Source organism: Pogona vitticeps, chromosome 1 (assembly GCF_051106095.1).
Source record: "Pogona vitticeps strain Pit_001003342236 chromosome 1, PviZW2.1, whole genome shotgun sequence".
NCBI lineage: Eukaryota > Metazoa > Chordata > Lepidosauria > Squamata > Agamidae > Pogona > Pogona vitticeps.
Window position 1 is genome coordinate 31,455,134 of NC_135783.1, and position 16,807 is coordinate 31,471,940.

Consider the following 16,807-nt stretch of genomic DNA (forward strand, 5'->3'; position numbering starts at 1 on the left):
TTGGGATCGTTAGTGCACCTTGCAAAACCTGTGCAAACTTAATTTGGCTTTGTTCTGAGTCTTCGTTAATTTCTGGTGAATTTTTTTCTCCCCCATTGAAATGCATTGAACTGTCGGTTTGACAGCTGTCAAACCTACCGTTCAATGCATTCCAATGGGGGAGAAAAAAATCACCAAAAATTAACGAAGACTCAGAACAAAGCCAAATTAAGTTTGTACAGGTTTTGCAAGGTGCACTAACGATCCCAAGCATTTAAAACCGTTTTTGAACATTTTAAGACACACTTAAAATTGCAAAAACTGATATCGCTAAGCGAAACAGGGGGACCTAAACTGTCATCGCTAAGCAAGGCAAAGTCCCGAACATCGCTATGCTAAATTTCCCCATAGGAAACATCACTAAACGGAGCGTAAAATCGCTCAAAAAAACCCATCGCTAAGCAAATACATTGTTAAACAAGACAATCGCTAAGCGAGGCACCACTGTATCTATATTTCACTAGGAATATTCTGTGGCAAGTCCAAGATCCATAGGAACCCTACATTATCAAGGAACACGTGTGTACTAGTGGATGTTGCTTGATCACCACCACTTGCACTGAGAGCAGCTAAGCAAATGATGGATTTTCACCTACAGTTACCCAAACAGCATGTAAAAATCCATGGGTTGCTTGTTCACACTCACTGCTACTGAGAAGTGTGCTGGTGCATGCTTCTCATTCATTGCAACCCATTATGTGATGTATCCCAGGGATACTTGGCATGTCATGTCTTGTAAATGCATCCTGCATGTGAAATAATGTGGCTTAGAGTTTTTAAATACAGTTAGTTGAGTCACACTGCACTTTGTGTAAATCAGCAAGGATGGTGTCTCATAGTAGTACAATGGAACAGGTATATCGATACTGTTGACAGAATAATTGTTATTGTCGTATGCTTCCTGCCTTTCGTTAAAACTGTCATGGAGATATTTCAGTTAAATTCAGTAGTGTTTATATCTTACTGGTAGAAGAATGAGATCTGTCCATTTGTCTGATGTAACAAATTAGATACCATGTTTTTTTTTTTGAAGAATTGTTCAGTGTTTTGAAGATTTCCCCCCACCCACTTGCTACAACAGAGATGGGGAACATTTCGTATTTTGGATGTTTTGGCCAAACCAGCATAACAAGCAGTAAGGGACTATAGAAACTGTTGTGAAAAACATCTAGAGACCCAGAAGTTCGCCATCCTTCCACAGAGGTTGGAGAAGCATGCTTGTTCTGAAGTTTGGGTAAATCTTTGCTTCCAGAAACATGTCTTTGGATTTTTTTTTCTTTAGAATTAAGGAATCGTCTGGATGGCAGCAGGTGTTCACAAGTCCTTACTTAGATTGGACTATTGAAAGGGTGGCTCTGAATGCAAAAGTTGTTGGTGGTCCACATGGAGACAAAGATAAAATGGTTGCTGTTGCATCTGAAAGCAGTATTATCTTATGGAGTGTTCAGGATGGTGGTAGTGGTAGTGAAATAGGTGAGTGTATTTCTATTTCTGTTCCTAACTTGATTTATTAGTTCATTTCTTCAGTATTGACATGCATGGAATGCCAGCTGTGGAAGATTCTATGGTGATCTGACAAGGTTCGGATTATATGCATGGTCACGTATGACAGGGACCCTGTCAGATTGCCATAGCTACTTCCCCGAATAGAACTGTACACACATGAAAGTTAAGTTTTCGACACTTAACATTTATTTCTCCTCTATCCATCACGTATAAGCTAAAGTAGTATCTTAATAAGAAAGAAAGGAAAAGCTGGAAGCCATAGTTGCCTTAATGGCTCGATGGTGGTGTTTGTCAATTACAAAAAGTGTTACTGAAACCCTGTTGTGATAATAAGTAGAAAGTAATTTAATTTGTGACTGACTTATTTCAGCTCTGCATGGTGAACCTAAATGTGGGAATTAGAGATGACAGTTTGGAATGACTGCCAGCTTGTCTTGTTCTTACTAAAAGCCATGTTTCTCAAGGTCTCCTTCTGGTAACCTTCAAAAAATGTAATTTGGGCAATACTGTGCCACTAATAATCTTTTGAGCAGAAATTAGCAGAGATGGCTATCACTGGGCATCAGACAGCTTCACACCCAAAGGCTTTTTGTTCCCAGAAGGAAAATAAATATGGAAAAGGCTTTCAGAGAAGCCAAGTACTCCACTTTAGAGTTCTCACTGATAGTTCGTCTCACTTACTGAAATACATACTTGCATCCAAATATCAGCAGTGGCGTTTTTGAAGAGAGAGATGTAAGGAATCTCTTGAGTTTCAAAAGTACTGTTTAAGTAATGGTGTAACAACATTGACAGACTATTTCCTTCAGCTATGGAGAGCTGTCTCTGCAGATTTAATTTACTCACAAGCAATGATGTGGTGTCTTGATACATTCCCCCTCCCATGAGTTGCATGTTTAGAGAAATACTCAATAGTGTAGACTTGTTTCTTGCCCTGAAATAAAAATGCCCCTGAAGGCTTCACTGTGGGATAAATAACTTCAGAAAGATGTGAATATTCAGTTCAGTTTTGTGTTTGTTTGTCTGGGGCACTACATGGAAAGTTATTTATTTATTTGCTTATTAGAAATTCATTCTGCTGTTCCATGTGCAATTGTCAGATGGTATATAAAGTTAGACAAAATAGCAATAAAAAATCAGCAAATTCAATAAAGAAAAGGAAGGTTAAGAACAGTTAAAAAAATGGGGGGAAAGTCTTAATAACAACTTCAGTGCTTTTCTTCAGGAGAAAGGCAGAGTATACATGCAGTAAAAGACTGAATGTATGAGCAAATGTAACAGCAAGTTATCAACTGATGTGGAAAAGACCTGTGGCAGTGCCAGGCCAAGCTGCTTATTAATTATATTAGTATCCCTCATTTTATCCAGTGGGGTTATGGCAAAGTGCAAGGTTCTCTTCTTCCACGCTTAATTCTCACAACAACTCTATGAGCTAGATCAGAGTGGGCTTAAAGTCACTCAGTGAGTTTCATGGCTAAGTGGGGATTTAAAACCAAATCCCATGAGTCTTAGTACCGTACTTTAACCGATACACTGCACTAGCTCTGCTTGAGGGAGTATTTCAGAAACTGAGGCCAATAGCAAAATTATGGCTGCCTGGACTTCCTGAAAATAGTTACAGGACATGTAACCTGTAGTATAAACCAGTCTTCCCCAATGTTTTGAACTTGAACTTCCATCATTCTTGATCATTGCCTAGTACTAGCTGAAAATGGGATTAGCAGTCCAAGTTGTCTCAAGGGCCCTAGGTTAAGGAATGCTATCCACTTCCTTAGTATGTTTTGATAGTTTTTTGTATAATGATACTTGTAGTAATAGAAGGAATAGTTCAGACAAGAAACTGGTGGAAGGAGTTGTGCAGAAAACTTTGGCTTGGAGTCTCCTATATTTCCAGTAGATTGAGTTGACAACAGTAGAGGTGATAGGGAGTTAGGTCACTGAAATAATTAAAAGATAATGGACCTGGTTTTCTCAACGGGACTGGAAGATGGTGGTTTGGATGTGGAGAGGTTGGTTGTGACCCCATTGTCATGGTCAGACCACTTCCTGGTCAAGTTTAGTCTGTTAGCTTCTTCTTCCCTCTGCAAGGGTGGGGGATCTATTAAGATGATCCGCCCTCGGAGACTAATGGATCCAGATGGATTCCTGAATGCTCTGGGGGATTATCCGTCTGATATGGTCGGCGCTCCTGTTGAAGCTCAGGTCACCTTATGGAATAAGGAGATGACCCGGGCTGTTGACACGATTGCGCCTAAGCGCCCTCTCCCTGCTCGCCGAGCCCAGACAGCCCCTTGGTATACTTCTGAACTGCGGGCGATGAAGCGAGAGGGGAGACGGCTGGAGTGCAGGTGGAGGAAATCCCGCTGGGAGTCCGACCGAACACGACTTAGAGCCCATTATCGGGCCTATTTCGTGGCAATACGGCTGGCGAAACGGCAGTATTTCTCCAGCCGTATTGCTTCCTCAGAATGTCGCCCAGCCGAGCTGTTTCGGTGGTCCAGGATCTTCTTCAACCGGGAAATCCGGTGGAGGTCCTGGACTGCTCATCAGCTCGCTGTGATAAGTTTGCCATCCATTTTGAGGAAAAAATCGCTCAGATTCGCAGTGGGTTGGACTCCACAGTTACTGCAGAATCAGAGGATGTGTCCAGCGCACCGTGCTTTGGTCAGGTATTAATGGATGAGTTTCAATTGTTGAGACCTGAGGATGTGGACAGGGTGCTTGGATCTGTCTGTTCTACCACAACTCCGCTCGACCCTTGCCCATCCTGGCTAATTAGAAGATCAGCCAGGGGGGTTCGTACCTGGGTCCAGGAGGCTGTGAACGCCTCTTTGAGAGAGGGAGTGGTCCCTACCACCTTGAAAGAGGCGGTAATTCGACCACTCCTTAAAAAGCCAAACCTGGACCCAAGGCTGGCAGCAAACCTCCCTTATTTGGGCAAAGTGTTGGAGCGGGTTGTGGCTGGGCAACTCCAGGAGCTGCTGGATGAAACTGATTTTCTGGATCCATTTCAATCGGGTTTCAGGCCGGGTTTTGGTACAGAGACTGCCTTGGTCGCCCTGTACAATGACCTTTGCCGGGAGAGAGACGGGGGAGTGTGACCCTGTTGATACTCCTGGACCTCTCAGCGGCTTTCGACACCATTGACCATGGTGTCCTTCTGGATAGGCTGGCTGGGTTGGGAGTTGGGGGCACTGTTTTACGGTGATTCCGCTCCTTCCTGGCTGACCGTGTCCAGAGGGTGGTGCTGGGGGACAGTTGCTCTGCCCCATGGCATTCATGTCATGGGGTTCCTCAGGGCTCAATACTGTCCCCCATGCTGTTTAACATCTACATGAAACCGCTGGGAGAGGTCATCAGGAGGTTTGGGCTGAGGAGTCAGCAATATGCTGACGACACTCAGCTCTACCTCTCGTTTTCCACCAATCCAGGTGAGGCGGTTTCTGTGCTGAACTCGTGTCTGGACCTGATAATGGACTGGATGAGGGTCAATAAATTGAAACTCAATCCAGACAAGACGGAAGTGCTGTTAGTGGGTGCTTCGCCAGACAGGCTGGAGGGCCATTTCCCTGCCCTGAATGGGGTTACACTCCCCCTAAGGGACAGGGTCCGCAGCTTGGGGGTGCTCCTGGACCCCAGTCTAACACTGGAAGCCCAGGTGGACTCGGTGGCCAGGGGCGCCTTCCTCCAGCTGCGGAAACTATACCAGCTACGGCCCTACCTGGACGAGCACAGTCTCATGACAGTTACACATGCACTGGTAACATCCCGTATAGATTACTGCAATGCGCTTTACGTGGGGCTGCCTTTGAAGACGGTCTGCAACTGGTTCAGAATCGAGCGGCGCGGCTGGTGAGTGGTGTGGCCGCCAGGGAACATATCAAGCCGATTCTGTATAAGTTACATTGGCTACCAGTTGCTGCCCGGGCCCAATTCAAAGTGCTTGTTTTGACATATAAAGCCCTAAATGGCTTGGGCCCTGGATACCCGAAGGACCGCCTCCTTCCATATGAGCCTACCCGGCAGTTAAGATCTAGCCAGGGGGCCCTTTTGAAAGAGCCGTCCCTCAAGGAGGTAACAGGGACAGCTTGCAGACAAAAGGCCTTTTCGGCAGCTGCCCCCAGACTATGGAATGCCCTCCCGACTGAGATTCGTCTGGCGCCGATACTGATGACATTTCGGCGCCAGGTCAAAACCTTCCTGTTCCAGAAGGCTTTTAACTGAAATAATATTAGCTGTAGGTCTGATGGCAATTTTAATTTTATTTTAATTGTACATATCTTTATTGTATTTTAAATGCTGTAAGCCGCCCAGAGACCTTTGGGTAGTGTGGGCGGCATATAAACTAACTAACTAACTAAATAAATAATGAGCAGAGTCCATAAGCAGAGGCTTTCTGTCCTCTTTGACATGCTTCATTTCTCTATTAATGTGATCTCTGATTTACAATTTTGTGGGCCAGAGATCACCCCATTCAAAGCAATGGAGCCTCTGTGTGTGCAAGGGTGTGATAAATACCCCTCTATGAAACTGCCAGAGAGAGAATACATTTGCACACAGTGTACTGTTGTGCACAAGATAAGAACATAATTTGTTCTTCCTTATTTTCTTGCCTATTGTCATGAGTCACACCCTCACATGTTGCTTATGTGGGTCATATTGCAGATCTAATTGTTTTTAACATGAGACATACAATTCAGGTGTTTTTTACATCTGAGATTATGAAGAATTCCTACATTGATGGAGTTGATTTTCATAAGTTGGAGGCTGTACAAATATGGTAGATGACGAATGAAGCATTATCCAGTCAGAGAAGAGGACAGACAACCTCTGTGCATCCATAGGTAGGGACTGAGGCTGGGGTTAATGAGGTTACATAACCAGTCTATCCAAGTAGATCATTACTACAGGTGTGTTATGCAACTCATTTTAAAATATGAATTATGTTGAAAACCATGCATCCTGACCTATTTTTCAGTTAGTTTTACTCATGGAACAAGCAAGAGTCTGCTCTTTTTAGACAACTTCGCAAGCCCATTTCTCATGCAAAATCTAATGTCAGCAGCCCTGCCTTGGGATAGAGAAATAGTGTTTTGTTCATGTCCTGTAAAAGAAACAATTTGTTGTTACAAACACTCTTCAGAAGCTGACAACACCATCCATGGAAAATTGCAAGGGCTGGCATCTCCATGATAGAGCTGTCCCAGAGGCTGTTTTGCCTTCAATATTACTTACATAAGATACCACTACTGGATTGCTGCTATAAGCAATATTTTACTGAGAGGGCCCCTTAAGACAAGAACCTGTCATTACTTATACCATTCTCTTCCCTGTGGATGGTGGTCAGAATTGTTGAGCTTAAGCAGGACTGACACTTTAAATTCCTTCAGACTATTCATGCTGTCTTCCTTGATTTCCCTGAACCTCATCCTTCTCCAGAGTAATCAATTCTAGTTGTTTCTCTCCTTTTTTATTATTGCCTGCTTTTATGCGCCCTGCTGTTAAATATAGTCGGCATCAGAGATCATCATATGCCCTGAAAAATTATTTGGCATTGTAATTAAGTCACTTTATGCACCAGGCTTCTTGGCAAGTATTGGAAAACATTGCAGCTTCTGGCCTCCACTTTAAATAACATGTTGGTTCTTGCTGCCATACGTTTTCCCCATAAAATGTGGAGATTTTAATTTATCTTCAAAAGGTTTATGTCACACTTTTGATAGAATTATTCATGTAAATGTATAATTAGATTGTGAAGTACATTCATAGGAAAATTACAATAAAATCATACTGTGAGAGCACTTTATTTGAGAGTGTGCTTAACATCTTCACTCTTCCTTCCTTCCTTCTGTGTTTATGTATAAAAGTTTATTCATTCTGATCTGATGGATTTGCTTGGGAAATAGTCTATCAATTCACACACAGAAAATAAACCTAAAAGAAAAGCCTCTTTGCTCTTAATGTGTGCAACTTTCTTTCAAGCATTTGTGTTCAAGTTAAATATTAATAATTAACTAATTGACTTGATAGTTTGTGCCACAAATCAGATGAGAGTCTATTGATGAGTTATCTATTGCCTTTGATAATTGGTGACAGTTGTATATTCTATTTCAGTCATGCAAAATTAACTGTTCAAAATAAAACTAATGTATCCGTTTTGGAAGAACTGGTTTAAGACCTCTTCTTCTAACATTGAAAGTAGAAATGAATTCTTATTTTGACAACATGCTTAAACTTAAATGTTTAAGTGCTATAAGTTGGACAATGAACACCAGAGGCAATTTGTAGACACATAAAAAGGAGGAAATATATGTTATGTTCTTCAACATTACATTTTTAATCTTAGTTCTTTAATGTACAAAACTAGTGATAATAGTTACATTGTTTTGACACAGATTATAGTAGTCTGGAATAAAATCATAGTGATTTTGAATTCTGGTATGGCAAGGATAGTTATACAGTAGAGTAGACTTCTACTTCTATTCTTAACTCAGACTGGAATAGTTTGCTGTGTCCTGATGACTTTATGTAGACTTGGATAGTACTGCTGAAAGCTATTTTTACTGAGTCTTCAGTTGGATAGGAAAAGGTAAAGGTTCCCCTTGACATTTAGTCCAGTCATGTCCGACTCTAGGGTGCACTGCTCATCCCCGTTTCCAAGCCATAGAGCCAGCGTTTGTCTGAAGACAGTTTCTGTGGTCACATGGCCAGCGTGACAAGACACGGAATGCCATTACCTTCCCACCGAGGTGGTACCTATTTATCTACTCGTATTTACATGCCTTTGAACTGCTAGGTTGGCAGGAGCTGGGACAAGCGATGGGAACTCACTTCATTGTGTGGATTCGATCTTACGACAGCTGGTCTTCTGACCTTGCAGCACAGAGGCTTCTGCAGTTTAACCCGCAGCGCCACCGATGTCCCGTATTCAGTTGGATAGGATATTTAAAAATTCAGATATTTAGGACTTTAGAAGAGGTTACGTCTTCCTTTATGACACTTTTTGAAAATAGCATTGGAAGTGAAATGCTCACATGGGCAGTTCTTTTCTCAAAGCAGTGGTTGTGTATTTGATGATGGTATTACAAAAGCAAATGCTAATAGAGATCTTCGGTGCATGTATGTGTTTTGTTTTAGGTATATTTAGCCTTGGAGTCCCTGTCGATGCTCTCTTCTTTATTGGTAACCAGCTGGTGGCTACTAGTCACACAGGAAAAGTGGGAGTATGGAATGCTGTGACTCAACATTGGCAGGTATGTTAGATACACAGAAGTGCTAGACAGTTATATGTTTTATGAGGAGGACATCATTCTTCTGATTATACCTTTTTCGGTAATTTTTGTATAAGTTTTCATGTTTAAAACATTGGCCGAAGTTCTGTTGTGCAACTTTAGGCTGCACAATTAGGATGACATCACCAGCCACAGCTGTGCCATGGCCACTTCAGTTAAATAAAAAGTTTTGAGTCCCTCCAGATTTTGGGTATCCTTAGGGATCCCTTTGGTCCAGATGCAGGCTTTTGGGACTCTGGAATGTGAGGCAGAATGGTTTAAAGCCACAAAATTGCTGCTACCAGTACTGGTCCAGCAATGGCAGTATCCAATTCAAATTGTTTCCCCTCCTATTCTGCAGCTTCTAAAGGATGCCCAAAGATAAAGAAAGTTCCCTAGAGATCCCCCAAAATTAGTGGCTGGGTGGGTGGGAACTCTAGGAAGTTTTTTTTATTGCCCCAGAACAGCCATGGCACAGCTGGAGCTGATGATGCCATCCTCTTTGTGTGACACAAAGTTTTTATTTTTTTTTATTTTTGACTTAAAGGTTTATGTCTTGATGAATCCTCTTTATATTAAAGTGCATCAGTTTGCTAAAAGGAATAAACATGTCTGTATTTACTTAAAAGTGACAAAATTTATTTACTTAAAACTAACACTTAAGACAAAATAACTTTTTGTGTATGTTAACTTCATAGAATTTTTTTTAAAGTGTCATCTAGTCAGAGCTTTTCAATGGATGGTGTCACACACACTGCTCCAAATGTACATGTTCTTTATTTCTATTATCAAGTGCCCTGTGATTTTTATATATTATTCATTTCGACAATGGATATAGAGATTCTTGGATTCTAGATAAGACTGAGGGAAGAGCTGGGCATTCATGCACGAAACAAACCTTGTAACACAGCCAGATGAATGTCTCTATAGTACAGTGCAAAAGACCCTGTGTAATGAAATCCAAGAGGCTGCCTTGCAAATCTCAAGAGGCAGAAGTGACCTAAGGCTGTCTCTGTGGCTGCCCCAGCACTGGTTGAATAAATCCTGATTTTACCCGTAAGTGACAGTCATGCCAGTGAATAACACTATGAGAATGCAAAAAGCCAAGTAGTATAATGCAGTAATTCTGCAGGGGATTGAAAGCTGTCCTAGTATATTTAAATCTAATAAAAATAGCCAAACCTGTTTAAAAGCACTGTCACTTGCCTCCTAAACTCTTCAGACGTGGCCTGTCTGAGGTTTTAGTCCTGTTTTTAGGATTTGTTCAGCTGGGACTGCTTTTTCTGTCTTGTTCAACATTCCCTAACATACTATCATATTCTTTCTTTCCCAAAAAGCTGAGTGAAGTTATGTGACTCTTCAAGACTTTTAAGTTATACTTTCTAGTAAGGAAACACAGAATGTACCTCTTGTGAACAGAAAAGCTTGTTGGATATGGGTGAAGCCAAATGTTTACTTACACTCAGCAAAAGTGCTTTTCTGTACCAGTCTCACTGGTGCTGTTTGTCAATGAGTAAAACAAGCAACCCATGGAGCACATGATAGGCTAGCTCTTTCACTTGCCCTTCAGTATGTGCCTTCTACTCATTTATGTGATGGGAGACTTAACTTTTCGTTGGAGGCAAAACTGTGCTTAAGTTGCAGAATGGGAGAGTTGCATGAGGACGACTAACTTGTTATATGGGCAGATGGGCAAGCAATGTAAGCCAGGTTGTAATAGCTGCCTGCTTTACTTCTTGAGAGTCCCACCCTAAACCTTGTGACCTGTCACAAAGGCTGAAAGTTTGCATCCTATTTGAAAGGCACCTATAAACACTATGACTTGTTCTGCCACAAAGCGAGTTCCTTGTACAGTTTATACAATTCCCACTCAATACTCGTTCTCAGAGTCTGATAGTTTCTGGCATTCTCTCTGTAAGACTTGGCAGACTAGCTGAGGTAGCTTACTTGAGTGTTCATGCTTCGGGGAAGATTCTGATGACAGTATGGAGTATAGCTGTACTGGGACAGGCAACGGATTGAAACTCAGTGAAATTTAGTAACACTGAAACAGCTTGTGTATATTCTGGACATTTAGAGAGCCGACCAAAAATCATGACACTTTTATAAAATGTTTGGGTTTTGGGTTTGAGCATGTTTGGTCTCTCTAATTATGTCATATGCTTTGTGGCAAAGAATGAGGTTTGCTTTCATAAAACATGTGACTGTAATCTTGATTGGGTCATAATTTCTGACACAGATGTTTCCCTGTATGTGAAGAACAATGATACAGAGGGATAGTGTATGGCTCTTATTGTCCACATGTTGGAGGAGTTTGTTAATGGGAACCTGCTGGTTAATATAAGACTTTTTGTAAATCTGATTCTTGTTTGTGCAGAGTTACCCATACACTGGATGATGGGAGCTCCATATTCCATGTAGCCCTGATTTCTTCCTTTATGCAACTGTTAATTTTGTAGGTGAAACCCTTAAAATAGCTTAAAGATGAACTCCAGAGAAAGAAAAATACATATTCCATTTTCCCTGTGAGTGGGGAACCTCCAGGACATCATTAAGCACTGACTACAAGGCCTCTGAATTGGGACTGCAGAACCCTTTCCAGATAATACCTCTCACTAGCCCACTTTCCCTTAATTCTTCAATTCGCTCACTCCATTGTCAAGATTATGCTGTTTAAGAGAGGCCCACACTAACCACTTAACTACACTCTCTGGACTTTCCTGCTGTTCGTAAGTTTCAGGAGGGCCAAGGGTGCTGATGGCTGATAAAAATCTTCCTGCCCAGTACTCTTCCCTAAATGACCAGTCACTCTGACTACTCGGTGTTCTAGGCATCCAACAAAAATCCCCAATGTTAAGCACTTTTGACTCTTACACCAAACCTGCAAGGTAGGAATACCAAATTACAGTATCCACAAAATACACAGGTACCAATAGATGATTGAGGGAAGGCCTGTCTTTAGTACCAACAAAATATTCCCAAAATAACTGAACAGCTGTAAAATGTTATATTAAAGGTGATGAGAAAAGTCAAAAGAGTAAAGTTTCCATTTTCAAAAATGACTGAAACAGGTGAGTGGTGGATCCAGTGGCGGAAGGGAACGCACAGCACCTGTGGTGCCACGCTAAGAACTGCGACGAACCTCTGAACTCAGGTTCGTGTTCATCTCTATCCCTCAAAGAAGAGACTAACTTCTTAAGAGTATCATCTCTTCCCCCTCCTCAGCTGAAACCATTATTTGCTAATTACCCTTGTACCAAGGAGAGGGTTCCAACTGTGGAGATTCTCACATAGATAAGGCACAGATTATATGGCCTCCCGATTAATGGGCATTTTCTATCCACACTCCTGCCCTGCTGATCCCAGGCATGAACAATCAGAAATGTGTTTCAAAAAGGCAATCAAAACTATGATCTCCTATTTTCCAGTTTAGAGATGGGATATTTGTATTTGTCTCTTGAGGAAGATGAATATGAATGTCACCACCACAGGTAGTGGGGCCCTTTCTACCCTCCCCCCTGAACTAGCTGGTCCATTTATCGCTCTTGGCACATGTGACCATTGTTGTCTGCATTGTGCCAATCGCAGAAACAGCTTGACCGGCGCTTCCCTACCTCCCTGCACTGCTGACCACTCAGCAGCTTAGCGAGGAGATTCGTCCTGGGCTGCCTCTGTGATTGGCTCAATGCAGATGACAATAGCCCCCACGCCATGTTGCAAGCATAAGTGGACTGGCTGATTTTAATGGAGGGTCAAAAGGACCCAACTCCCTGTGGTGGTGATATTCAGTATCCTATCTCTATTACAGTTCTTTGACATCCATCATTCCTCTCTAGTCAGCAGGTTCCTGCTGTCCTTCCAATGCATATAGGCCTCTTGTGTTCTCACATAGTGCTTCTGCTTCACACTTCTCTGAGGAAGGTAAACCTACTCGTATAGCTCAAGAGCGGCAAGAGGCATCTGCCATTCCCTCTCTTCAGTTCTTCCCACGGTGAGAAAGGTATGTTGAGGACTCCACAGACTAGAACAAGGACAGAAACCTAAAGCAAAAGCATGCTGCTTGTGGCTTATATACCGCCCCATAGCACTTACAGCATTCTCTGGGTGGTTTACAATTTAATTATATAGGCTTCACATCTTCCCCACTCCAGCAAGCTGGGTATTCAATTTACCAACCTCAGAAGGATGGGAGGCTGAGTGAACCTTGAGCCAGCTACCTGGGATTTAACCTGGGTAGTGAGCAGAGTTTTGGCTGCAGTACAGCAGTTCAACCACTGTGTCACAAGGCTCCTGTAAAGCAGATGGATGTATAGAAAGGAACAACAGTTAAAGAGAAAAGAGGATAATGGAGTTTTATTCAGTTTAGTGGTATTCATATATGTGCTAGGTACAGTCATTCAGCCTACTCTGTCCAGTCACTGGGATGAAGAGGGTGTCCTGAATATAACACAAGTGCTTGTTCTGATGAACACTGCTGGGAGCTGCTGCTTGTTTGTTCCTCTAGCAGCCTTAAAGCAGTAGTATCAAAACATTCCAAATTGCCGCCCTCTTTTTGAGGAAAGGGTAAGCAGAGGGAGCCATTGGGTGTTGCTACTCACAGGTTTTCCACTTCCCACTCATTTTTCTCTCCAGAGCAGACATGTCTGGCAAAAGAGGTGGGTTGTTGGCTTGGCCCATGTAGGCATGGCTACCAGACAATTTGAATACTTCCTCCTACATTTTGGAAATAGGGGGATAATGGAATTGTAATAAAAGAGATGGAAGAGTCTTCGTTTACCTCCATAGATTTGATAGTTCAATGAGTGATAGCTTGGACTCATTGGAGGGCATAACAATGTGCAAGAAATATTGAGGGCATTTTCATTGATCATTTAATTCATTATCTGATTTGTTTTTATTTTGGTCAAGCAGCCTAGTCACCTCAAGAGATGGCCTAAGCTTGTCTTCTTGTTCAGTGTTGAAGGGAGTGTTCATGCAGATCAACCTGGCTTCATCTTGCACAGAGACTACAGGGCTGTGTTTTTTCTCTCCAAAAACCCATAGTTTTGCAAACTGTCCCACGGGGACAGAAGCCATTTTTTTGTCCCATTTGTTGCACAGTTGTGATATATTAGGTGCAGTTATTGGACAATTATGCTGATCTGATTTGGTGCTCAGAATTTGTTACTGTAAATTGCAGTACTGTAGCAGCCTAATATGGTGAAGTCAGGCTTTAAGTGAGCGTGTCAGCAGCCCTATTGTTTCAGTCAAAGCTTCTTATAGTGCAACTCACAAGGATCAGTTGGCTGTTAATACAGTTTCCCAGCCTTGGGGCTTCTCTTAGTTGTAGACTCTTATATGAGTTATAAACTCCTTTTGAAGAAGAATGGATTAGTCTCTGCCCAATGGGAAGAGCACACTTGCTAATGTTTTAATTAACATGTTAATAACATTAATATAACAAGGCAAAATATGTTCAGATTCCAGTATTAATAGCAATGAGTTACTTTTCCAAATTTTAACATTTAACTAATTAATATTTAACCTAACATTCTAAGCTTTGGATATATACAGAATCAATTTTTGTCAACTTTTTTTGGCATTGTTACCATTATCCATGTTTATTGTGCAGTGAAATGGTAAACGTGTGGCAACTGCTTTGCTTGTAAGTATCTCTTGTGTTTCTGTGACCTTATTGGGCGAAGAACCAAAAACTTGCAGTACTTTATGGTGTTTGCAGAAACTATGAAGAATAATTTGCCAGCTATAAAATTGTAAAATGGTTCTTGCAAATGTTTTTCCTCATAAAGGGTCATTTTATACTTGGATTTCACCATGTTCTTATAGTAAATTTGTTGTTCAGTTGAAACAGTACTGTAAAGTGTGACATCTAGCTGACTTTCATTCATGTTCAAAAAACAAAGCCTCTTTCACAAGCCAAGGTTAACAGAGGGACAATATTAAATAAGATGGTATGCACATTTGTTTTGTAGTGCAGTGTTCTCTGATACTGAATCTTGGAATCTTTCTTTCATCCTGTTGTGCGTACCTTTTTCTGGTGGTAAAAACTGAATACATTCAGCTGTTCATATCAGGTATTTTAAAGGACAGAAGATGTAGTGAAGTCAACTGAAGATGCAGAATGAAATGAATAAACTTCAGTAAAAGACACTGACCAGTACTTTTACTGAAGCTATACTATAAAGGCAAGATTGTACATGCTGGGAACCAGAAAGAGTTGTTTCAGTAGCAGAACATCTTCTATTTGTGAAATCAAAATGGGCATTCTTGCAAGTCTGCAACTACCACCTGAACTCTTGAAACTTTCTCCAAAGTTGTAGGCAAGACTTCAGAGCAGACAGTGGAAAAGGGAAGATGAAGCTAGTCAGGCCAAACATGATGGTGATTTTAGTGCAAAGATTGCTTATTTGACCAGAGCACAGAGTGCTGTCCTCTGAAGATGCTGGCCACAGAGATTGGCAAAACATTAGGAAGAACAACCTTCAGAACACGGCCAAAGAGCCCGAAAAACCCACAAGAACCATTGCTTATATGTATTTATTAGCCTGTAAGATGGAACACCTGGCTGCAGGGCCATTCCTCACTATAGCTTGTAGAAGAAGAATCATCCTGTGGGATTTTGGACAAACTACACAATCTCAGATCATCCCCCAGAAGGAGGGATAGATAAGATGCTTCTGATTACTTTGTATATAGAAGACCTTGATAAGGGTTATCATAAGTATGAATCAACTTGGCAGTAGAAGATTATTTATTTATTATTCTTATATCCTGCTCTTCTAGTGGAAAGCCACTACTCTGAGCGGCTTGCCAAAGAACATATAACACAACATTCAGCCCAAATTAACAGATAAAGATAGCAAAACAGACATCATAAGCTTTAAAAAAATGAAGCACAACACAGATGGTGATAGCAGATGATCAGACATTAACAAATGGGTCAGAACGTCTCTCATGTGGGAAGAGTTGAATGCCGGTTTGAATAGCACTGTTTTCACCTGGTTTCGGAAGGGACAGAAGGGAGGGAGCTTGGCACACATTAACAGGAAGCAAGTTCCATACAATCAAGGCTACCACTGAGAAGGCCCGGTTCCTGTTGGGTGTTTTCTGAGCCTCCATCAGGGTGACCACCTGCAACAATACAGCCTGAAATGATTGGGTAGCCTGGGTAGTAGATCTTAGGAAGTGATGCTCAGACAAGTAGCGATGTAATTATGGGCGTTTTCAAAAGCCAGTTGAAAACTTGGCTATTCAAGCAGGCCTTCCCTTCAGTCAATTGAGTGACTCTTAGTTCTTATTTCTTTTCTTTGGATTCATGCCATCTTGGGACTGTTTGCTTTAAATTAATTGTTAAAATTGTAAATCTACGATTTATATTTTATATCGCTTTGTTTTTATCTATGTAAAACTGTGTATATTTTAAATTGTTTTTATAAATAAATTGGTTTTATAAATAAATAAATAAATAAATAAATAAATAAATAAATAAATAAATAAATAAATGTTGTCAAACAATTTTCAAAGCATGAGTTAATCCAAAGCAGCACTTGCACAGACAGGCTCATCAAAGGGAATTCCTTTTTTTTTTCTTCTCCCCAATGTGGTCCCTTAAAAGTGTCTTTTGTGAGTTTAGGGACCCTCAGGGAAGTTTTTTTGTGTGATTAGTAGGGACAGCATTTGATTAGGTAGAACTGGGAGGAGGGCAGTGTGCATGAGCTGTGGCAGACTTTACAAAATTGAAAAGAAGGAAAAAAGGGAGGGGAGTGAAGTGAATCAAAGGACAAAATATCACAGTACCCTAGTGACTTAACAGATTTGTTTCAGTGTGGCCTTTTGTGCATCAAAATCAGCTTTTTCATAAATGGCTGAGGGAAGTGGATGTAGTTTGACAAAAGCTCACATGTAATGAAACCTGTTAAGCCTTTCAGGTGCCACAATGTTTTGTTCTTTGTCTCCCACCCACCCCTTGCCTTCCCTTGAAACAGACTAAT

The 16,807-nt window shown here is 41.3% G+C and overlaps 1 protein-coding gene across 2 annotated transcripts in view; it reads left to right on the forward strand.

The window, feature by feature from the left end:
* The window catches only part of KCTD3 (potassium channel tetramerization domain containing 3), a 58,653-nt gene that overhangs the window by 29,044 nt on the left and 12,802 nt on the right, over positions 1 to 16,807 (forward strand). For both annotated transcript variants that reach the window (XM_078382957.1, XM_078382958.1), the window contains 2 exons: positions 1,322 to 1,512; positions 8,683 to 8,798. In XM_078382957.1, coding sequence (XP_078239083.1) covers positions 1,322 to 1,512; positions 8,683 to 8,798 — 307 coding nt within the window. The remainder of the gene's footprint in view (positions 1 to 1,321; positions 1,513 to 8,682; positions 8,799 to 16,807) is intronic.